This window comes from Lepidochelys kempii, chromosome 12, assembly GCF_965140285.1.
Source record: "Lepidochelys kempii isolate rLepKem1 chromosome 12, rLepKem1.hap1, whole genome shotgun sequence".
Lineage (NCBI taxonomy): Eukaryota > Metazoa > Chordata > Testudines > Cheloniidae > Lepidochelys > Lepidochelys kempii.
The window spans coordinates 37,588,765-37,612,309 of NC_136391.1; the positions used below are offsets into that span (position 1 = coordinate 37,588,765).

A 23,545-nucleotide genomic window follows, 5' to 3' on the forward strand; every position below is an offset into this window, starting at 1 on the left:
CCCTGTTAGCACTATCCAGAATGACTCTCAGGGTGCGTAGGTGCTGGGGCTGGAGGGTTAATTTCCAGCTTGGGCAGGCACACCCGCACTAGCTGAGAGTTGCTGTCTAAGAAGAGTGATGTAGCCACGGCAGCATGGGCAGTGGGATGGGCTAGCGGCTCCGGGTGCAATCCCATCTAAAACCCTACATCCATATGCAGGGCAGCCAGCCCATCCCACCATGGCCAAGCTGCTAGGTTTAGCACACTGACTCAAAGCTAGCGCTGGTGCCTCTACCCAAGCTGGGAATTACACTTCCAACTCCAGTGTAGACGTAACCTTAGTAAAGCAGCTCTGATGCTAAGCATTGTACTAGCAATTCCTTAGGGTCCCACCACCCCACCATCGTGCAAATGGAGTTCAGTCCTGATCTGCAGCAGCCCACTGGCTGCCACACACCACTCTCTGCCAGTGAACACGCTTCTCGGTAGCAGCTCTGCCAACTACACCAGTTCTCCAGCGATGAAGAATCACAGAACGATTCTCTTTCTTCTTATACTGAACAAGGAACTCCGGAACCGGCCAAACAGGCTTCTCCCCAAAAGCTGGACCAACGATGCTTAGACCCTTCCCTACATCCCTCTTGCCAGGCTTCCTGCTCCTGGTTTAGAGACACAGCACATGCCTCTTCATGACGGAGCCTTTGTCTTGCATTTTATCTGCTGTCCCTGGAAATGAAACCTCCCCAAAATGGAGCCCCATGGTCGCTGAAGTGATTGCTCCAGGATACTGGAAACACTTGGATACCCCATTTGGCCATGGGCAGGGATCAATCCCAGTAACTAGGGGACTATGGAAAATGCAGATCTCTCACGCCAGCAGGCTGCTCCTGCTGCCGGCACTCAACACTGTGTTCCTGCTACCCAGCTATCCCATGCTGCAGTCAAACTCCAGGGGCCTGCTTCTGCCCTCTAGTTCTGGAGGGGCTCCCACTAAGCTAGGCTGGGTGAGCAAGGGGCAAGTGAGCCCCGACTTGTCCAGGCCTTCCAGCTCCTCCCCATCAGCAGGAAACTAGGGTAGAGAGAATCTGTTCCAAACAGGCAGAAAACCCAGGTTCTAGCTTTTCCCCCTTCTCCCTTACCACCAGGCTGATGGGCACCTGTCCCGTCCCTGCCTGATGCTAGCATCAGATCACGCTTCGCTGGCTCTCATGTCTTGCCTGCATCAGGCACAAATCAATCCCGGACAGGAAGTTAGCAGCCAGAGTGGAAAGGGCTGCAGTGCTCTTAGCTCTGAGGCAGCTCATGCCAAGGGTTAGGGGGCTCCCCAGCCTCTCAGTGTAAATGAACCTGGCAGATCCTGGCTGACTCTCAGGGCCCCATTTCTCCCTGGTTCCCACTGCAGCTTGGAGACCTCGCTAGCTGCTATCTCGCTCGGAAGAGCCAGACAGATTCCCTGAGACTGTGCTCAGAGTTTGACTAACTGACGGTCCTGGCTAATCCTGCGGCATTTTAGAACCCCCAGCGCCAGAGCGTGTGCTGGGAAGGTGAGCGTTGTCTGCCTGCGGGGAGGCAGAGACCCAGCGAGAAGAGCACCCCGCAGGCAGCAGTCGAGGACAGCGTAAGAGGCAGCGCGCTCTCCTGCTGCGTTCGATTCTCGTCGGTGCTGCTGGCGCAGACTGGAAGCCATCATTCCTAGGGCTTGCGTGTGGTCACCAGAAGTTTACAAGCCCTAGGCTGGGGAGGCGTGACCACAGCTTTCCTTTGCTGTAAACACACACTGTGCTGCAGTGCTCGGCTTTTCCCCGGCATTACCCAGTGCTGGGGCTTGCTTCGGAAGAAACCGTTTAAATGGCATTGCAGAGCTGGCCTGCAGCAGTGCACCTGACCACAAATGCAGGGAGAGATGGGAAAAAGCCAGCCTAGCACACCCACTGGCTGAGTGCAGTGACAGTGTTTGCATTCCCAGCCCTCGGTGTGCAAGCGGGGAGAACTAACGTCAGTTCAGTTGGGTTTTCCCCTCAGGTGGGATCAATCCCTCAGGCTGACAGGTCAGGATCCAGGAACCCCGCCAGGGCCTTTTTGCGGGGGGAAGGATGGTGTTGTAGGGGAAGCACAGGACTGCATCAGGTGACCTGCGTTCTGATCCCACCTTGCCACAGACATTGTAGCTTGGTCTATGTTAGGATTCTCCAGGCCCATAATACCCTTGGGCTCAGCTCCAGGAGGGGTAGCTGCACTGTACCAAAGGCTCAGCAGCGGGTTGACTACTTTGCCAGCCCTATTCCAACACTGAACATTTACCATGTTGTTCTCGCTGCCCACATATCTATTCTGGACACTCAGACGAGCCTGGACCTGTAGGTCCCGACTCCTACAAGGCACAGACTTGGCTCAGTTAATTCCCTTTGTCTCACTGCAAGCCTGGGCCACAGAACACACAGCAAGGACGTGGACACGGTCCTTCCTCGACCAGAGATCGAATAGCCGAGACCCTCAGCACCTCAACAGCTGATCTAGCTCCTGGTAGAGGAGAGAGGTTGATTATCCCCTAAATAAACTTTAGGGCATGAAATGAAAGTTCATCTCACACACCTGCCCCTAGGGAGGTAATCTGAATGTGCCATACTAAATGTGACCAGAATACAGCAGCAGTGGCCAAATGCTCTTGCGTTCTTGCCCAGCTCGAGTAGTTCTCAGCCCTTTCTTACCCCAGGGGTCCTCCTGGAGGCAGTACTATGGATTTCCAAACCAGCTGCAAGGTGACAACTGGGGAGATTCAAAGAGCAACAGCTTTGCACGTAAGAGTTCAGTGCAGGGACTGGTGGCCAAGGTAACTGCCGACAGGATGCGATGCCTGTCACCCGGGCATCCCTTGAGGACAGAGGCTGCAATCCAGGTGCAGCCAGTAGCAGCAGACGTGTAATGGCCACTCTGTGGGCTATGTGAAAGGAGGGGCGAGTCTCAGGCCTGGCAGACGCAGCATACACAAAGCCACCTGTACAATCAGCCCCTGGACCTGGGTGACCAGGTTTGGGGACGACGCTTGTCTCCTGCTGCCCCAGCCACAGATAAACAGATGACTTCGCTCGCCAGAGGGCTGTTAAACCCTGCAGCACCAACATGAGCAAGAAAAACCAGACCAAGGAATCGTTCGTGCCAGGCTGAAACAGGCACAGTTTGAACTGTCTGTCGAGTGTGTCTCAGCCCAGGCCGTTAGCTCCCCACATCCCCGCTTGGCGCAACTCAGCCTGGCTAATCCCAATGAGGGAGGAAGAGAATTTTCCTCCCCCTCTGCCACTGATGGTTTAGCAAAACCAGGCTGAGGCCACACGGGCTGCACCGAGTTGTTTATCTAGCGGCTCCACTCAGCACACAGGGTATTTCTGAGGTCAAGGGGAGCCCAGGAGCCCTGCATGTGACACAGCTGTTCGGCAGGCGGCCGCCACAGGGGCGGAGGGAAAGCCGGAGCCGAAGGAACCAAAAGCCCAAAGGCTCAGGAGTCTCCGCACCCCGGTGCTCCCTCAAGGCGGATCCTCAATCAACATTAGTTCTCAGAGCAAAGCTCTACCTTACGCTACAGCTTCTAGGGAAAACTAAACTACCCAGGCCTGCCCGACCGAAGGCCTCGCTGACAGCAGGTGTGTTTACACGCAGGTGTACTTTGTGCTGGTCCAGTGTGCCAACCCCACGGCCACAGGAGAGGGACAGGCTGAGCAGCGGTAGCATGAGCTTCCCACATGCCGCTTCAGCCCTGAGCTGATGGGACTCTTCCCACCCCCCCAGAGCCCCCCCCATCTTCGGGGTGGGAGGGAATTCATTCTGTGGCCTGTTAAGTCCAGAGTTCCTGGCTGAAAGCAACAACGTGCGGGACAACTAGTGCCAGCCCTGTGTCTGTCTGAGCGATGGCCCCCTGGGAAATTAACTGAGCCACCCCAAACGTCTGTCACACCAGGCAGCATCCAATCCAGCATTACACACTTGAGACAGGATCAACTTAGGGGGAAAAACGGAGAACAAGAGGTAGGAAACACACAAGAGAGGTGCAGACAGTAAGTGGAGAGTGGAACCCAGGCGTCCAGCTCACCATTGCCTGCAGTATGAGCAGCTGAGCTTTTACACTCGGATCGCAACAAGAGCATTTTGCATTGAGGCAAATGATGGGTCCCAAGAATTATAAGGAGACCCTGGACCTGCATCCTTATTTTCTACTGCAGCTGGGTAAGAAACATAAAAGCCCCTCTGCAACCAATACTTCGTCACACAAGTGAGCTGGCTTCTCTCTCTTCCCCACAAGCAGCTACTGACTCAGATTCTGCCTGGTGCCAGATGGGTGAGGCTCAGCATCCCAGGAGTCCTGGCGCATCCCATCAGCTCTGAGGGATGGGGTGAGATTATGGAGCTGTCATGGCTTTTTCGGGCTGGGAGGATTCAATGTTTGGAACATCTCCCGTCTCCAGCTGTTAACAGAAAAGGAAAGCCCGGCCCACCGCTGGGAGCCTGCCACTAAAGATATAATGTAGCTTTTGTGGGGCTGCTGCTCGGCTCAGAAAAGAGGCCCTGTCCCCAGGCAGGAGCCCGAAGTGTGCATGCAGCCTGGCTCGACAATGACATCACAGAGGGAAGGTCAGTCCTTTCCTTCCGTGATGTGAATGGGGGATCTGTCTTCTCCCCGCCCCAAACACTGAGTCACACAGGACCCATCTGATGGGAAGGCAGCTGGCTAGCAGGGGGCTGCAGGGCCCTGCTGTCTGACCCAGACTGTTGGGGGTTTCGTTTGCTTCCTTCACCAGACACGTCCCCTCCTGCACCCACAGAACATGCTGCAGCCTTCTCCACAGCAGATGGGATGGTTTCCTTCTCCTTTATCGATCCCGAATTAGACTCCGCACTGAAGAGTCATCCAGTACGGAGTCCCCCTACCACCACTGTAGGGGAGAGCACAGCCCTACATTTGTACACCCCCTTCCCTCCCCAGGCCTTAGGTGTTACACTTCAATACAGCCCTTTCCTCCAAAGGATCCCAGACTGTCCCCCCCTCCCTCCCACAGCGCGGCTGAAATGCAGCCACCTCTGGGATGGAAGAGCTGCAGCCGAACTGCACAGCAGGGGCCAGGATGTGAAATCTGGCCAGCCACCAGGGCAACCATCCATGCTCTTGTGAGAGGTGCCAGAGGACTTCAGTGTAAGGCCCAGGGACAGACAGAAAGTTGCGTGGGACAGTTGATCTGCTGCAGGAGAAGGGAGGGCTGAGTCAGCCCTTCTGGGATACAGGGGGTCATTCATTAGCCCTTCACACACACTGCAGTAACCCTCACAATCATGCAGTGCCCATGGGAGACAACCACCCTTGCTCCAGGGAAGGATCCTGCTTTCTGTGCCATAATAAACCCCGGCTCAAGTCCCCATGATGATGACGGCACTTTCGCTCCGGTTTGGAATTAGGAAGGGTCATCGCTGCCTGAGCGGGGACGTGGCCCAGATGAAGGGGGTGTGACTCACCCGACTAGAGTGCCAGGCTTTCAAATCCATGCCACCGTCCAGTGGAAGAGATAGGCTGCCAGCACCGCCGGAGGGCAGATGCTCTTGCTTTCTTCAGACCCAAACACCCACGCCCATCGCTGCATTCTGGGCAAGGGGACCAGAATGCTGGGAAATAGCTGGGCATAAGGCAGGTGCCAGGGGAGAGTTGTACATCCAGTGCCACACGGCTCCACGGCATCCGCAGATGCTGGCCAGCTCTTTGAGAGCAAGCCACGGTGCCCGACTGCCCCTGCATCCTGGCCCAGCCAGCAGGCACTGACCCCAAGGTGTGGGAGGGGGAAGCTACCTCCTTCTGTTGCCCTGGTGTGTGCACACGGCAGCAACTTGGTGCCTTGGCTTTAAGTGGGTTTATCCCCTCTGGAGAGCACAGGAGCATCTTCTTACATGCAATGGCCCCAAGGGGATGCTTTTGGGGACTTCCCTGGCTATGAAGGGAACACACAAATCCACTTCAAAAGTTTCTGCACTTTTCCCATAGTTGGAGCCTTTCCACTTTCCTCCAAACTCAGACCTACAGCTGTTGCCCAGCAACTTGGACAGCAATGTCCATGGGTGGAGGATGCTACCACTCCAGCTTGGTAGGGGTTGCACTGGTGTGAGCACCCCTAGCACAGGGCAATGGCAAATCGAGCCTTTCACTCTGCTCCCAAACAGGGACAGAAACAGGGGCATTGAACCTGCCTTCAGACAGGATCTAGGCAGATTATTAACGGCTGTATGTATTAATGAGTATCAAGGAAAGTACAAGCGTGCTGCTGGAACATTCCCAGTTAGAGAGAAGGGCTGCACTGGGGTTCTTTGCACCCTGCCTAGCTAAACAAAACCCACAGAAGTGCTACAGAGACAGGGTAAGTCACACTGGCAGAAGTCATTTCCACACCGGCACAGCCCATCCACACCAAGAGTTTGTCCTGGTGCAGCTACATGGGTGCAAGAGAGTGGCGATGAGACCAAGTTTGAGCTTAGATGCAGGACAGGAGAGAGAAAGAGGGGGGGAAAGACAGCCAGGCACCGTGAAGAGGCAATGCTCTATGCGAGAACTGATGCATATAATTTTGTCATTTTCAACGAAGCAATGACAAATGCAGATTCTCCTAGTCGGCACAGCTAGAGCCAGGTTCATCTTTGGCAGGAACCCCAAGCTGCCAGAGAAGAATGAGGGATTGCAAGCTGTGGGTCTCCTCGCTCTGCCCCTGCTGGAGGGGTGAGATCGAGCCAGCTGGCAAGTTACTGAGTCAGCACCCAGCCTGGAGGGGATCAGGGCTGCAAGCAATGAGGACCCCTGATATTTTAACAGCTGTTAAAGCAACTAGCCTCGGCAGCAAGACAGCCAGTGAGAACAAACAAGTGTAAGAGCTAAGCGTCTTTTTTGCAGGGGGAGGGGCGGTGGGGGCAGGGTTTCCTAGAAGAAGCTAAGGACAGAAGACTTAGCCTATGCACTGTCTGAGGTCAGGACACTTAGCCCTGATTTGTCCCTGGCCCCCTGCTTACTCTGCACAACACCAACACCAGCTGGCTGGTCAGCAGGTAACACTGAGACAACTGATGAGAAAGAGTTCTAAGCTCAGAGAGCTGGAGGGATGGGACAGTCCAGAAGGGTGTAAGTTTACAGTTCAGATATGTACATACCAAACACTGGATGCCCACAGACAAACGCTCCATGACCTCATCTGCAGGAAAAAGCAAGAGGCACATTTTCCTAGTGTTGTTTCTTTGTTTGCCCTCTTGCAACATGAGCCAACAGGAGGCTGTGCCCCGAGACATGAAGTCATAATACGATTATATTGCCACCTCCGAGTCTGACTCGAGATTGCAGCTAAATGCCAAACAAGTTCATTTTTTGTGGCTGCAGGGTTCGTCTCCCAGAACCGCTGAATACCTGATCGTGAAAGGGAAGCTCTATCAACAAAGTCACTTCTTATATATGGAAATCTCACAAGCAAGCCCTTATTAGCTTAAAAACCATGGGTCTGATTCTGGTCTCACTTGCACTCTAATGTTACCCCATTGATTTCAGTTGAATTCATCTCAATTTACACTGTTGCAGAATCACAGAGAGCAGAATCAAGCTCATTATAAAAAACACTTTCCTTAGTTTCACCAGTAGCATCACCCGAGATTATTGAAACTGGAAATTAAAAATAAAACCAAACCAAACTTACTTTTCACCATGCCTCGTTTCATTTCCCCATTTCGGCCAATTCCAACAATGCAAATATAGACAACCCCATTTATTGTTTACAATCCATTTCTAGTAGATGCTGCACTGTTTGGGTTGCAAACAGTACAGAAGTGAGCCAAGAGCTGCCGTCACTAATGTTTAATTGACTAAAGACATTTCCATTAATTAGTAAGGCTGGGGGTTTTTTTGGTTTGTTTGTTTTTTTACAATCTAAGTTTAGGATCCTAACCTCCAACACCCGACAAGACAATGTCCCATTAAATGGAACCAGCCATGCCCAGTCCAGTTTTCCTATCCTCATAGGAGATGCTTCCAAACTCACGCACCAAGCAAGAGATTGCCATAGTCTCTCCCAGCAATACACTCAATTTTAGCCCGTGGGCTCGCTAGTTAGTACATTGGATTGGTTTCAGAAAAGCCACTGTTATTTTTGGTTGGTTGAAGGAGATCAGCTACACTGTAGTCAGAAGTATCAGATTCTTGTGTGTGGTTTTTTATTAAGGGAAAGGCGGCAAACTCTAATATGACCAGAAGTGTTAAGAAAACAGTTTTGACGGTGCCAGTGAAAAAGGTTTGTTTAGAAGACTGTAGGGGGAAAGAACTGACACCTTTCCGGCAGCGTTGTGACCCCAAACGCATCCCCATTCTGCTAGTAGGAAAGAACCACTAAGTGTCCAAAGCACAGCGCTCGCCCAAAGAAGTCCATTGGTGTTTAACGTTCGGGGTCAGAGTCATTAACGCAAGTAGGGACTTGATTCATTTATAAATACACACTTTAAAAGGGATGCTTGAAAACTTGTGTAAGTGCCCAGTTCTCTAGAGACAGATTTTTCTTCTTTTTCCGTGATTCAAACCCTAATAATCCAGTACAAAGAGGGTCTGATTATGATCTCATTTATACCAGTTCAGCACCCTTGACTCCAATAGAGTGGCTCCTGATTTACACAGCTGCAAATTCAGAACCCCCACTCAACCAGAACTCTGTTTTCTTTGTAAAATGCTACAGTGACGCAGGAATATACTTTCAGACCAAGGCAATGGGCCACAAATCAGATTCAAAATACCCAGATTAACTGAACCAACAGGTTCAAATCCTAGCTGAGATCTCTCAGCCTTTCATCCTCCTTGGGTAATGGAGTTCCATGCAGTTTAGCGTGTGGAGGTCTTCTGAGTGGATACTCTGGGAACGATTCTGAGGGTTCAGGGACAAGAAACACTGGAATAAGCACTGCAAATGAGAGCTTCCCAAAGGAAGAGGAGGCCACCAGGATGCAAATTTAGCAAACTAATGGGAAATGTCTGAACATTATGAAAGACAACTTTGCTTGCCATGCAACGGGACTCTATATGCAAGTTGCTGGCAGACGCTGCCAGCAAGAGAGAGTTTTGAACATTTGCAGACCCTCTCAGTGGGTCTGTATTTACCGTGCATATACATGCATGTGACTTGTCTTTTTGTATTATAATAGCACTTAGGCTGTAACGGAGATTGAGGCCCTACCATATTAGGTGCTGTACGTACACATTGCAGAAGACATTGACCGGAATATATTAAGTTTGTTTTGAATAAATATTTTTGTGGTATTCTTTTCACAAACAAACAAACAAACAAACACACACAGTCCCTGCCCTGAAGACTTTACAATCTAAAACAAGACAGACAGGAAATACTGTCATCCTCATTTTACAGATGGGAAACTGAGGCACTGATATTAACCGACTTGCCCAAGGTCACACAGCTGGAAGCAGAACCCACGTTTTTCAGCCCCAGCCCTTGGCGACAAGAACACCTTGCTTCGACGAGAAGAATTTTAAATGCACTTGTTCCACACTGAAACGTTGTCAGGAGCAAAAACCTGGATGGGTCTGAGCAAACTGCAGGGAGAGACAAACCAGGTAGATAAGCCTCTACCTGGCCTGAGTGTGCAAGGGCAGAATGTGCGAGAGCACACACCTGCCCTGTCTCAACCACTTAGCTCTAAAGACCTACGTGTGCCATTTTAGAGGCCTCTTTTAAAAAATAAAAATAGGCTCAGAAAGTCAATCCACGCCGTAGTCGCACCGTCTCTCAGCCCACCCATCCTGGGCGAGTAAACTGTTCATTTTGTCATTCTCATCCCGGAGGACAGAGGGAAGGCAAGGAGACCATGTTTAGGCTGTTAAGTTTCTGTGACAGTTTTACAAAGCTGCAGTATATAATGTGTATGACAGGTGCAGGTACATGCCAGTAAAAGGAGCAGACCTGCTTTGATGGGCTAGGAGATGTAGGGTAACTGACTCCCCTGCCAAATGATCAAGGCCAAAACTCACTAAATAATTCTTTTCCTTTCCCCATCACTGATTCAGCAGCTTCCCCAACCGAATGCCAGAGTCAGGCACAGGAACGGTTATCTGGATTGAAAGCAGAGCTGATGATCCAATCCCAAACCCAGTTGGTTTCTCTTTAGCGAGATGCGCCTTGCTATATGTGGACATAGTTGCAGTGTATCAAGTCAGCGCGTCATTCCCAGAGTCACAGAACACTGCACAGCCAATATAGCAAGCTGCAAACCTAGGGCTAGACAACAGCTCCTCCATAAGCTATTAAGAGCAGTTAAGAGCTGCTTAATGTAGCTCCATAAAAAGCAGGCAGCCCGATCTACCCACACAGACAAGGTACTTGAGTTGATCATCAGCACAGAGCGTTTTAAAAAAAACAAACAAGAAAAAAAAAAACCATCACTGGATTTGGAGAGCACACCTGAGTCAAAGCCTCTGCCACACAAGATATCTGCTCTTTCTAGTCAAAAAAATCAGGCTCCTTCTGTACCTTTAAGTATTTGCTTTTGATGCATGCAGTATATATAAATACTAAACTCTGTGCAGTCAGTTTTTTAGAAAAGTCAAGTCACATGCACGATTGTCTCATGCGGTTGTGAGGAACAAGACGTTCATAACCTTGTAGTACAAAGGAACAGAGCTACCCGTTACTCTTCTCTGGTCTTGTTTATAACCCCAACGTGCTGCTCAACACTTACAGAACCAGCACGGCCTCAACATGTACCGTCTCCTCTAAGCACAGCCTCTGAGAGCAGAGACAGCCCAGTGTGAGGTAATGGGGAGAGTGAAAGGGAAGTGAAGGAATCCCCTAAAATGCTAGTTTTTAATCCTTCTTTCACTCTAGACTTACATCCTGTGGAGATTAGAACCTTTGTTAGACAGATACAGTCGATAATTTAGATTCTAGAATAGGATGCAATTCACGGAGACCAGATGGGCTCGGGCTCAAATTACCCCTCTCACTCCCTGTTGTGTATCTACAATCCTCAGAGTAGTTGGGCCCAATTTTCCAAACAGCGTGCCTGAAAATCATTCATGCCTGCACACGTGGTAACTGCGTGTGCAAATGGACAGGCCTGAATCTAACATGTCGCACGTATGACAGTCACATGTATGCAAGTTTGGTGCGCCAAGGCACCTATATTTACACACACAATCCAGCCAAAGCGGGCCCTTTGTGCCCTTGTAATACAGCACTGTTCAGAGTCCTCTACATTTTGTATATTGCATGCAGAGACTGTATGCCCAGATATGGGACTGCCATTCAAGAGACGGCTGTACTGCGCTTAACACTATTGCCTAAACAAGCCTTCCTCCAGGCGGCAGCTAGACAATAGCAAAGCCGTTGCTGCTCTGGAGCACTTCCTGCTGAAGTGAACAGCGCCAGTCTCTCCAGATGCTCCTTTTCAGTGGCCTGTTACCCTCCCTGACCTGCAGGCCTCCCATCCGTACTGTACCGTGATGCTTCTTCCTGCAGACCCTTAAGCTTGTGAGCTGCCGTATATCACGCCAGCAGAGCCTTTACACTAATGCCAGACAATGGCCTTGCAAAGGAGGGACCAGGCAATTCTGCAAACAGCCCAACAGCATCAGCAAAGGAATGCAGGGATGCTTGGGGAGTGCCCTTGATTAACAAGGTCACAGCCAGCTAAGGAGAGTTACAACATCCCTGCTGAAATGTTGGCCTGCCGCCCTTCCTGCTCCAGAAGACTGAACTTAAAGGGACGGGGTCAAGTGGCTTAGGCCCAAAATTGGACCCAACTTGCACATGAACACACAACCTCCCCCCGCCCCAGTATTCATTTATTTGCGAAGCTTTCGGCAGAGGGGAGATGAGCCACCCAATAGTCTGGAAGCAGAGGACCAAGGCAAATAGCACAGCAGGGTAGTCAGTAAATTGCAATGCAAGCCACAGACAAGTAGTGGGCAGACAGAGGGTTGGGAAATGAGCAAGAGGCCACACTCAGGTTACTGAGAGCAGGCTCGTTTGTGGCATTGTAAGCCTGGCTAAACTCTCTGACTGTAGGGGCTAAACACCCTAGGGCTTGGAGAGGCTCATTTTAAATTCACAACTCTCTTAGCAATAAACCAGAAAAGAAAAAACAAACAAAAACCCAACCACTGCTCTCAGTTGTGGATCCCACAGAAATAACACAGCTTTCTCCACCCCTGCAGAGGCAGGGACACAAACATAAGACAACTCCCTGGAGTTGTCTTTCAACAGTCAGTGATGCTGCTGCACACAGAAAGACAAGGCGTTACTTGTACCAAGGTTGATGACTGAAGAGCAGCTGTCAAACAAACAGCCGCAGAGGACATGCCAGAGTCATTTCGGTATTGAAGGCCTCTAAGAAGGTACCACAAGACAGACAATCTGCTAGAGAGATATCTGGCGGTGTCTTTTAAAATGGCAGTTTTGCATCATGATTCACTGTGGCTACGAGGAGTTTAATGCATGGCAAGTGTACTCCTGCTGAATTTCTGCACCTGTTGCATTAGGAACCATAGTACCATTTGCAGAATTCCAGCAGGAAAAGTTGGCAGATTAGAACCGGTCGTTCTCAGCACACAATTCTTAAGGCAAGAGGAGATTTTTCTTCTATATTGCTAGCCTGGCCTCATTCATTACGAGCTAGTTCACCACCCCTCTTGACAGAAGTGCACAGTGTGGAGGCTGCTTCCACAGCCACCATCTCCAATTCAGGAGCCATTCATCATTGCCGGCTCAAGTGGCAATAGCTGCCCCAGGAAGGGCAGGAGACAGGCAGCTCAGCACAACAGCCAGCTACAGTAACCTTTTGTTCTCTAATCCACACCAGCAGCACACACAGCAAGGATAGAGGAGTGATTTGACCAGAGGATAACAACACAAAGGCTCCTTGCTCACCTCAGACAAAGAGCAGGTCCCATTGCTCGTGCAGGATAGAGCGCACCCAGGAACTCTGAAGAGAATTTGCCCTGCCCTCTCTTTTATATATAGGGGCATGTCAGAGGTGGAGCTAAAGGCAACGTCCCACCCAGAACACACCTGAGCCCACCTAGCCTGGTGAGAAAGTATAAAAGGTCAGTTTCCCAACAAGACTTGGTTCCCTCCTTCTGTCACCTAGGGCTGTAGGATACATCTGAGGCATGACACCTTCCGTCTCAGGCTGCTGCAGGAGAAGGAGCTGGTGCTTTCAGTATCTTGCTGGATTTTGTTCAGTAAACCAGTGGGTGAATTTATGCAGGAAACTCACTTTGGGAATAAGCCCTAACTCTGAAGCTTGAGTAGTTTTGGGTCTAACAAACCCCTCCCTAACAACTGTGCTCCCCCACTCAGTGTTGAACCCCCCCCCCGCCCCCCAAATCTATGCACGCTAATGGGTTTGTGTTTACTGGATGTGGAAAAAATAAATAGCGCACAAAAGGCAGAACTACAGGGAATCGTGGGAAATACCTTATGGGACATATTGTCCAACCCCTTTTTTGTGGGGGCTTTTCCCCACTGTATATTCAAGTGCTTTGGTCTGTCTGGTTTTAAAGGAGGGAAGTTAGTAAAAACAGAGGCGCCGAGGGCTTTGTGGTGAAGGGTAAAGAGCTCTTACAGAGCTAATAGCCACAAGAACCCTTGAACGTGTCAGCGGCAGCTGAGAGGGAGAAAAGATTTCTCCCATTAGCTAAATTAGCCAAATTTATTGAGTCCTGTTTTAAATAAACCTGACACTTTCTGAAACCCAGCCTTACTGAAGGCTACTACAAACCCGGGGAAAGTCAAAAGGCAACAGGGACTGGTAGAGAGTTGCCATCCCAAACCGCAATGAAGGAAAAGCAAAGAGTATTCACAATCAAATGGGGCTGAAATTGCAATCCCCCGCATAAGCAAATCTATTCAAAGCATCTGTGTTGGGGGCTGCCCCACGGTGCCCAGCATAACAGCTAGTTACATTGCTCATTAGCGAGCCATGTAACAAGAGAGAGGAATTCAATAGCATCTGCTCTCAACCTAGAACACCCTCCTCGCACAGGCCTTCTGGGCTAATCCCATCTCCGCAACACACACATCTTTCTTTCACTTCCTCGCACAAAAGATTCTCCAAACCATTCAGATTTGAGACAGTGCTTCAGACAAGAGAGCCAAAGTGGACACTTTTTCAGGGCCGTTCTCTGAGCAGATGCTTTCCCCTTTGCCAAAACAAGCCTGCCGCACGGTTCAGCTGAAACGGTGGAATTCCAGGAGAGGGAGGGAGGGAGGTGAAATCACAGGGGCTTTATGTTTTGTCCTGCGGTCCTATTGCTGGCTTTCACAGAGTGCTGAGAGTTTTCTTTGATTAATAAGATGATGAGCACAGCATATCACCTGAGCGTCGGGTTAGTGCTCTGGTGGCAGGGAGCCATTAAAAGGCTTAAGAAATATGTAGCTTTTGGGCTGCAGATAACAGACGCTGCAGGAAACTCAGGAAACAGATGTGAGTGTCTAATGCTGACATTCGAGTGATGACAGAAGCGCTCTGGAATAGTTCATAAGTCAGTAAAACACCCCAGCAGCACCTGTTCCCAGTCCCAATGGCACTAATGTAAAGTACCCTTGGACCCGTGATATTATCCAGCGCAAGAAAAAAAGCCCAGTGGAGGGAAATATCCGCAGACAGCATGTGAAGGGGAAATGCACCCAGCTGTGGAAGAAACATCTCCTTCAAAGTGAGGGATGACGAGGGGTTTTGGTTGCTGTGCTTCATGCTATACAGCCCAATCATGCAACCCAAGCTCACGTGTAAGTAATTCTGTTCAAGTCAGCGGGATGGCTCACGTGACTACCGGGCACTTGAGAGACCAAGGGTTGTAAGAACAGGCCTTTGAGCTTGCAGCTACGTCTTTAACGGAGGGGCTTTAACTCTCAGATCAACCAAAAATGGGATATAGAAAGGAAGGCTCTACACTTATCTATATCTCTTTATGCTCTGATGCGTTCTGGCAGCCACATGAGTGTCTCCTAATACATTTATAGCCGCAGGCCTGGGACTCGGGGGGAGTTTGTGAATGAACTCTCTGGAGACAAAAAGAAAAGGAGTACTTGTGGCACCTTAGAGACTAACCAATTTATTTGAGCATGAGCTTTCGTGAGCTACAGCTCACTTCCTCAGATGCATACCATGGAAACTGCAGCAGGCTTTATATATACACAGAGAATATGAACCAATACCTCCTCCCACCCCACTGTCCTGCTGGTAATAGCTTATCTAAAGTGATCATCAGGTGGGCCATTTCCAGCACAAATCCAGGTTTTCTCTGGAGACAGGAATATTCTCAGTTGAGTTACCTGCTTTGGGAGCCAGCTCTGGGTTTCAGGAAAATCAATGAGAGGTTTGCTATTAGATTCAAGAGGACATGGATTTGGACCTTTTATGTACAGCGTAATCTCAATTTCAACAGTGAAATCCTGAGTTATCACCTGCATTGAGTTAGTACCATTTGATCCAGGAGTCTCATGTTTCCCGGTCCCCACCATCACACACACAGTGTGTCATACATGATCATAACTCACAAAGTGATTAACAAGGGTGGATTCTAGCCATGCTCTGCCAATCGGCATGTATCTCACAAAGAAATAATCTGCATGGATGAATGACCTACATTGAGATCAGGTCACTCTGGCTTGCACTGATGTAGGAAGGGAGCCAGGGGAATACTGAAAAGAGTGACTTTCGGAGGATTCCTGTCTCTGGTGCCAATCAAACTCACATCTCCGTCTTGGAATTCTCAAAGCAGGCCCTGTGCTCTGAACCTCTGACTCGTTCAGCTGCCGCCCAGCAAGCCCGAAGGGAAAGACTTGTGAATTTGGCAGCTTGACAGCTGAAGGAGCAGCATCCCTTTACTTCGAAGCCAGTGAGACTCCACTTTGAACACAGCGCCCACACTGCAAACGAGCCCATCTGAAAACTGTACTTCAACCAGCCACCGGAGGGAAGAAAAAAGGAGTCCCGAGTCAGAAAGATTGTGGTGCATTTCTAAAGAAAACGTCAATGCTTCGAGAACAAATGCCGGCGATGAACAAAATCTGAAGATTTTCAAAACTGACTAGTCCTTTTGGATGTCTTCATTTTTGGGGCATCAACCTGAGACAGTTAAAAGGGTCTTGATTTTCAGATAGTGCTGAGCACCCACCCTCTGAAACCAGGTCCCTTTAAAGTCAGGCATCCCTAGTCGGGCCACCCCAAAATCTTTCCCTTTTGACAACTGTTGAGCAAAGGCATTAATGAAATTCCCCTTCCTATCAAGAGTGAGGAGGACAGTTTAGGAAACGTAGGCATGGGCCTTCCCTTGTATGAGTGAACTTTCTGGGGTTCTCCTTCAGCAACACCACACAGCACCCCTACGCTACCTTCCCACCGGAGGATCTCAAAGCACTTTCTGTAATTTAGCTAAGCCTCACAGCACACCTGTGAAGTAATTATAAGGACTCAATTATCCCATTTTACAGAGGAGTCAATGAAGGCGACCAAAGCCAAACAGAGACTCTTTTGAACTACAACATGAGCGCATGCACACAGCATTTGTTTTCTAATGAGTACTATCAAACGCTCAAATAGGATCCCATTCCAGAAACGTAACCTCCAGGCAGGCAACTGGCCAGTTTTCAAAGCAACCTGTCCTTTTTCACCTAGATGCTGACTGCCTACATTTTAGTAGATGTTGCTGTTCTGGGTGCAGGCCGCTCAAAAAGCAACCCCTGGATGATCAAGGTTTAAATTACTATTATTTTCAATCCAGCACTTGTATCTGATGGAACCCACTGGGAGTCTATTAGGAGCTGCTGCCCTGCTAAAAGGGGGATGGAACCACTGATGAGAATGAAATAGGTTTCCCTAATCATAGCGGCATGAAGGCAGGCACACTTTATAAAGGATAATCCCACCAGCTTCCCCTGCTCCTGCACAGCTGACGGGCAAAGAATAAAGGCTCATTCTCAGAGGGGGAAAGCAAACCAGGTTGGGAATGTCGCCCTGTCCTCCCCTCCTCCCCACACCTCAAAAAGAGAGTCTGGACATCAGTTTCCCATCTGTCGGAAGGACTTGAGTTCCTCTTAAGAGACACTGTTTTGATTGGGATTCTTAGGAAAACAAAGATAGCTGAATAACTTTCCTCTGAGTCTGAGGCTCCTCTCTCTGCTAGCTGGCGGAATTTCCCATGGGGCTTGTCTGCTGTGAGCAGGCCTGTTCCTTTAAAGCTCTGCTGGCTGGAGCAAAGGGAGACAGATGTCTCTCTGACCGGCCAGAGAGTGGCAGCTGTGACATTCACCTTTGAGAAGGGTACAAGACCAGGATTTCCCCACTTTGGCAGGCTCAAATCCAAGCCAACCCCATCACCGCAGACTGGGCCCTTGCTTTCTTAACAGGCCAGCTCTTGGCTGGCCACAGCTCTTCCATTTTTTAGCTAGGAGGCCAGTGACCCCAAACCGGTTTGTTAAAAAGCACCCTGCTTAGTGTTTACCTTCTGAATCAGACACAACAGAAGAACCTTGGTCAAGGACCCCACTGTAAAACTAATTTCACTGAAACCAAAGCATCCAGCTTCCCTTCCTCCCCAAGGGAAATCAATGGAGAAAGGAGTGAACATTGTACCTTACCTTTGCGAGACTGGCTGGGGGTGTCACAGCCAGAAAGTCTGGAGGTGTCAGGCTTTTGCCAGCAATCACCACCGCCCCACATTCTGCACATGCTCCAATGGTCAGTTGTTTCCCATCATCCACCAGTAAGCTGTTGGCCATGCGGAGGGTGTACAGAAACACAGGGAGCCGGGCAACCTGCACTGCTTTTAATCCAAGGCATCGCTTCTTCTCCTGCCGACAGAAGAAGCACACGAAGGTCTCCACTTTGTACTGCCTGGACCAGGCGCTGCTGGGATGGTGGGAATTCCTGCTTTCGTGCTGCAGCCACTGGCCTAGGAGATCATGGTAGCAAAGCACACAGGTAGCCACCAGCCCAGTGGAGTCTGCAGGCCTGGCCCTGGGGGCCGGGGGGTAGACGGTGAGGAAGGGGAAGAAAGGCTCCTTCTCCCCAAAGCGCCCTGGCGGGTTGACGTTGAGCTGGAACTCTTTGCCGGCTCCCAGCTCAGCCCCGCAGATGTAACACACGGAGGCCAGGCCTGACGTGGCTGAGGGGTGCGTGGCCGTGCTGCTGGGATCCCCGGCGGCGAAGACCTGGTGATACCTCCCCAGGAAGCTCTGCACCGAAGTGATGAGCTCCTCGTTGCGGCATGCCCGGTACATGGCCCACAGGTCCTGCAGCACCCCATAGCACTTCCTGCAGCTCTGCACCTCCCCGTGCTTGTTCAGCCCCTTGGAGCTGGGAGGGCAAGGCAGGTGGCTGAGGAAGGGGAAGTGCATGGTGTTTTTTGCATTGCCATTGGTGATCTTAGCAGAGACCGGCCTGGCCTCCTTGCTACAATCCTCCCCACAGAGGTAGCAGGCTTCCTGCAGCGGGGCAGGGGCGCCCTCCTCCCTCTGGGCCCTCCTCCCTTTGGGGGGCATGCCCACTGCACTGGCATCCAGCGGCACCACGTAGAGCCTCTGCAGGACCGGCACGCTGGCCACCTCGAAACTCTGCCACTGCTGCATGAGGGAGGCGAAGCAGCAGGAGCAGACCAGGGTGCTGCCCGCAGGGCTGATGGGCAGGGCCCCCAGGGGCGGGCTGTGCAGCCACAGGAAAGGGAAGAAGGGGGCCTTGGAGGTCTTTTCCTGTTTCTGCACGTGGATCTGGTGCTGGCCCGCCGGGGACAAGGGGCTGCCGCAGATGTAGCAGACGGTGCCTGGCGGGGGCGCTGCTGCCCAGGGCGGCCTGGGCACTGCCAGGGCGAGGGGGTTCTCCGGCCGGCTGGGGGCTCGGCGGGCCCCCTGCCTCTCCTCGTCGCTGGTGATGTTGATCTCGCTCTCCTCAGACGAGCCACAGGCCGGGACCCGCTGGCCCATCAAGTCGCCGTCCCCCGGGGCAGGCTCAGGCGCCCGGCCGGAGGCCGCCGCCCTGAAGGCATCGGGCGGGGCTGCTGCGCCCTGGCCCCCGCTCCAGCTGCTCCGGACGCTGCCCGGGGCATCGGCCGGCCAGTGGCGCCGCCGCCGCCGCCGCCTGCCCCCGGCCAGCCCGTTGCCCTGCGGCACAGGTGCCTCCCGCGGGGCTGGGGGCGGCTGGCCGTGCCACTCGCGGGGGCGGCTGCCCATGGGCGCGCCTGGCCCCGGCCGCTCGGCTGCGCCGGGCGGGCGCAGCGGCGGCAGCCCCGCGGCTTGGCTCAGCGGCTGCGGGGCCGGGCGGCAGCCGGGGCTCCTGGCGCTCTCGTCCCGGCCGGGGGCGCGGAGCTGCAGCTCGGGCTCGGAGAGCTGGTCGGTGTCCGAGAGGGAGGACAAGTCGGAGTCTCCGCCGCTTGCCCCGGGGTCCTCCTCCTCCTCCTCCTCGGGGGGCTGGCTGCTGCCGCTGCCCCCCAGGCTGAGCCTGCGCTGCTGGTCCAGGGCGTAGGAGAGGTTCCACTCCTGGGGCCCCCTGCGGAGCCCGGCGCCCGCCGCCTCGCACTGGTAGGGGCGCTTGAGCCAGTACATGCGTTTCTCCAGCGGGGTCCGGCTGCGCTCGAACGCGTCCCACTGCTCGCCCAGGAAGCAGCGGCAGACGGCGCACACCAGGGCGCAGCCCTCCGGGCTCACCGCCTGGGCCCCCGGCGCCGGCTCCTGGTGCTGCAGGAAGGGGAAGAAAGGCTGGTTCTCCCGGGGCTGCTTCACCTGCAGCTTCAGCTCCTTGCCGCGCCCGATCGCCCCGCCGCAGATGAAGCAGCAAAGCGCCGAGGGGGGCTCGGCGCCGGAGCTGCCGGAGGCGATCGCGGCCATCAGCCGCTGCTTGCGGGAGATCGGCGCCTCCTTCTGCAGCGCGGGGTAGTCGCTCATTCTGCACCCGGGGCGCCTCGGCGGCGGCTGGGCTGGCGGCTGCCTGCTCCCCGGGGCTGCGCTCTCATCCTGCTGCCCAGCCGCGTTCGCGGACGGGCCAGGCTCCCACACGCCGGCAGCGGCGGAGAGACCGACGAGCTGCGCAAAAGTTGGTCCAAGTTTGGGTGCGATCAGCGCCCCATGGCAGGGGCTGTGGGGGGCGGGGGGCGGGGGACCGCTGCGGAGCGGAGCCCTGGAAGGCGCCGCTGGAAGGGCTGGAGCCGCCTGGCAGCGGGGAGCTAGGAGCTAACTTTGTCCGTGCGTGTCTCGTGCAAAGTTTGGCTGCGAACTCGGCAGCGCCATCTCCGCTGCGCGGTGGGTCACTTCGCTCCCACCCCCGGCAGCTGCTGCTGCTGCTGCCCCGGCACAGCCCGGCACCCGCCCCACGGCTCGGGGCTGCAGCTCTCCCCTCTCACGCGCTCCCGGCCATGCCCCCGGAGGGAGGAAAAGCCACCCGGGAACCCGGCTCTGTCTGCCGGGCCGCCCACTGAGCGCGCAGCCCCCTGTGCGCCTGCCAGAGCCTTGGCCCCTGATTGGAGTTGGAAGGAATCTCCCTGCAGCAGGCGGAGGAAGCTGGCGAAACCCCACACCTCTGAGCACTGGCCCGCCCGGAGATTCTCCAGCGCGAGGCTTCCTTGGCCCCGCGGGAGAGGAAGAGGAGTTGCAAAACTGGGTAGATTTTTCTCTGGCAGTTTTGCGCATTTACCCACGTGCCGTTGGGGGCTGGGAGGACGCTTCCAGGATGGCTGCGGAGTTGGAGGCCCATTGCCCTAATAATTCCCCCTCCCGGGGAAGCTAGCTCTTACCCCCCTCCACCGCCCACACAGACACACATTTCTCTGGCTGGCATCATCTATTGTTAATTTTATGGCCAACCGCTTGTATCGGGCCTTTTTGAGACCTTTGTGCCAATCCCCCCCCCCCCCCATCTAGACACTTCCCAAATAAATCAGAGCTTTGATTCTGACCAGCCCGGGGGCAGCCTCAGACAGAATCTGCCTTGGGCACAACAGCCTTCATGCACAAGGCATGGCCGCAGGGGACAGCCCTGGCCACTTTGTGTGAGCTCTTCCCTCTGAGTCACCACCGAACACGAGGGCCCAGCAGGGTGCCAGTGGGTGCTGTGATGCTCCAGCACCACCCTGAAGCCTCACACTGCCAGCTTGTGGGCATGATGGGTCCCAGGGCCCTTTGCATAAGAAAACACCACCACCAAGCTTTTCTACAGCCCTTTTCATCAAGCAATAGCCCTGTGTCCTGACCCAATACTTAATATCCCCCTGCACTTGCAATCAGAGACAGTATTTCCTTTCCCTATTCGTCCTCACATACTATGTAGTGTTGCTGTGCACTGTTAAACAACTGATGTGATCCAAGCCAGAGCTAGCTGCATTGCAGTGATGCCTGAATAAAGCCTTGAATAACCTGACCTACCAGAAGGAGTATTCTGAGGTTTAATGCTTGTAAAGCATTTTGGTGTCCTTGACTAATAGGCACTGCAGAAATGCAACGGGTTATTACATTCAGAGACAGCTAACACTGGCTTTAGTCAACCATCCAAACATCCAGCACACGTTTGCAACTAAAAAATGTTCTGGAAACAGTCAGGATGCTTCAACATTGTCACTGCAGATGCGTGTGCATGCGCAGGTGGGGGAGGGTAGTTCCAAGAGGTACAACTTCGGGTGTATAAAATTCCCACCGTGTATAAAGGCCTATAAAGTGCTGTGTGCTCTGCACTTCCATGGGTGGCACAGGTAAAGATGGGGTGCTGTTCATCACCTTGCAGAGACTCCTTTAGAGAATCAGGACTGCTCAAGATCAGGCCCAAGGTATGTAAGTTGCCATCAATAGGTAGCACCCACCAGTAACTGTGATAGGACACAGCGTAAGGACGAGTCCAGGGGCCGGTGATGAGCACCGCAAAAAGACCTGGATAGATAGATTAGACAGGCCTAGTTTTCTGAAGAATGATGGAGCACAGAGTAACTATAGGTAATCAGGATATGTATAGATTCTTTATAGCTCCAGTGCCCACAGGATCTCAGCACATCCTTATGGTTCTCATGAGAGAGAGGGGGCTAGGAAGCAGCTTTGAAAGACAGTCTAACACCTAGTCTCCCAGAGCCCATTCCTTAGGAACATTTAATCATTTAAAAAATTTGCCTTGCTTTTTTCTTTTTAGTGGAGATTTTTGCATGAAAATAGGAATGTTCTTCATTCTCAGTCTATCTGCTCTTGCTGCTTGTTCTTTATCCAGGTGCAAGTTTCAAACTTCTGTGCGCTGGCTGATCTACCAAAGAGAAGCGCAAACCTGGTTATTCCAGGTGCTGTCAAGCATTTGGGCATGGATATCAACTAATTGCACACGCAGACAACACCTGTGCCTGCAATATCGTGATCTGCCCTTGCAGGGATGTGGGCTTGACTCCCCTCCATTACAGCTCTACAACAGGACTCTGGTAGATCAGGTCTTGCTGTCATCCTCTTCCTCTCTGGCAAGTGGCCGTGAGATCAAACGGATTGTCTGACATCAGCTGGAGAATAAACAGGAGGGGGCAGAAGGACTCCTAGGGGATGAAGATCCTGTTTCTATGCAGATGGCCCTGGCAATAAAGGTGGGGGGGGGACCAAGTATAGAACATGATACACAAGGAGAACTGTCTCTAAAGGGATTTTTTCCCCAAAGTTTTCCAGGAGGCAGAAGCAGCTCATTACATTTTCTTTATTTATAGGCCTGATGGTGCAGTGGTTCTATGCCTGGATCATCCACTGAAACCAATGGGAAACAAATGTGTAGGTAACTCTTTAAAAGTCTCTAATGCATCCCCTTTCCTACATGCAGGGATGTGCGAGCAGCGTTGTTCACGTTATTCCGTTCCTGTTGATCCACCCCAACTCTGATCAGGCAGAGAGCTTAACTTTTCTTCTACCAATGCTGTTGAGGGCCCTGTGACTCATGGATTAAAAATAAACAACCACCACCACCAGCAGCGTGTAAGCGGCTGTAGTCTGCACCAGTTCCAGCCAGGTACTGTGGAGAACTCCCTCCCTCTGTTCGTTCCCTTGGATGGTTTCATAAGCTAATACATTTCACCTGACAAATCCCAGACAGGAGCTGCATGTGCTCCCCTCTGCCACAGTGAACCCCACCATCACCCCTTAGGAGAGAAGTGATGGAGAAGGCAATGACGTATCAAAGGAGGGCTCACCAGCACATTCGCACTGAGACAAAAATCGGACGAGAAGGGCTCATCGTTAGCTGTTAGGAGGAAAACATTGAATTTAAATGTATTTCATGCTATTTCCCAGTGGAGGGATCTATTACACTGAAGAATGGCCTCAGTAAAGAGGCAGAAAGCTCATTGCTTGTGTCATCAAAATAATAAGTAATATTAATAGGGAGGTTTTCACTCACAGATCTCAAAGTGCTTTATGAGGGAGAAAAGTGTCAATATCCCCATTTTACAGATGGCGAAATCAGCACAGAGGGAAAGTAGCATGCCCGTTGCAGGGCTGGGGATAGAAGCCAGGTGTTCTGGGCCCCAGTCCAGCCCCTTAGCCACTGGGCCACACTGTCTC

At 52.2% G+C, this 23,545-nt stretch overlaps 1 protein-coding gene across 3 annotated transcripts in view; it reads right to left on the reverse strand.

Annotated features, from left to right (window-relative positions):
• The window catches only part of GSE1 (Gse1 coiled-coil protein), a 361,908-nt gene extending 342,883 nt beyond the window's left edge, over positions 1 to 19,025 (reverse strand). For all 3 annotated transcript variants that reach the window (XM_073308113.2, XM_073308112.2, XM_073308111.2), the window contains exon 1: positions 17,627 to 19,025. In XM_073308113.2, coding sequence (XP_073164214.1) covers positions 17,627 to 18,967 — 1,341 coding nt within the window. In that variant the 5' untranslated portion in view covers positions 18,968 to 19,025. The remainder of the gene's footprint in view (positions 1 to 17,626) is intronic.
• Positions 19,026 to 23,545: the final 4,520 nt, after the last annotated feature.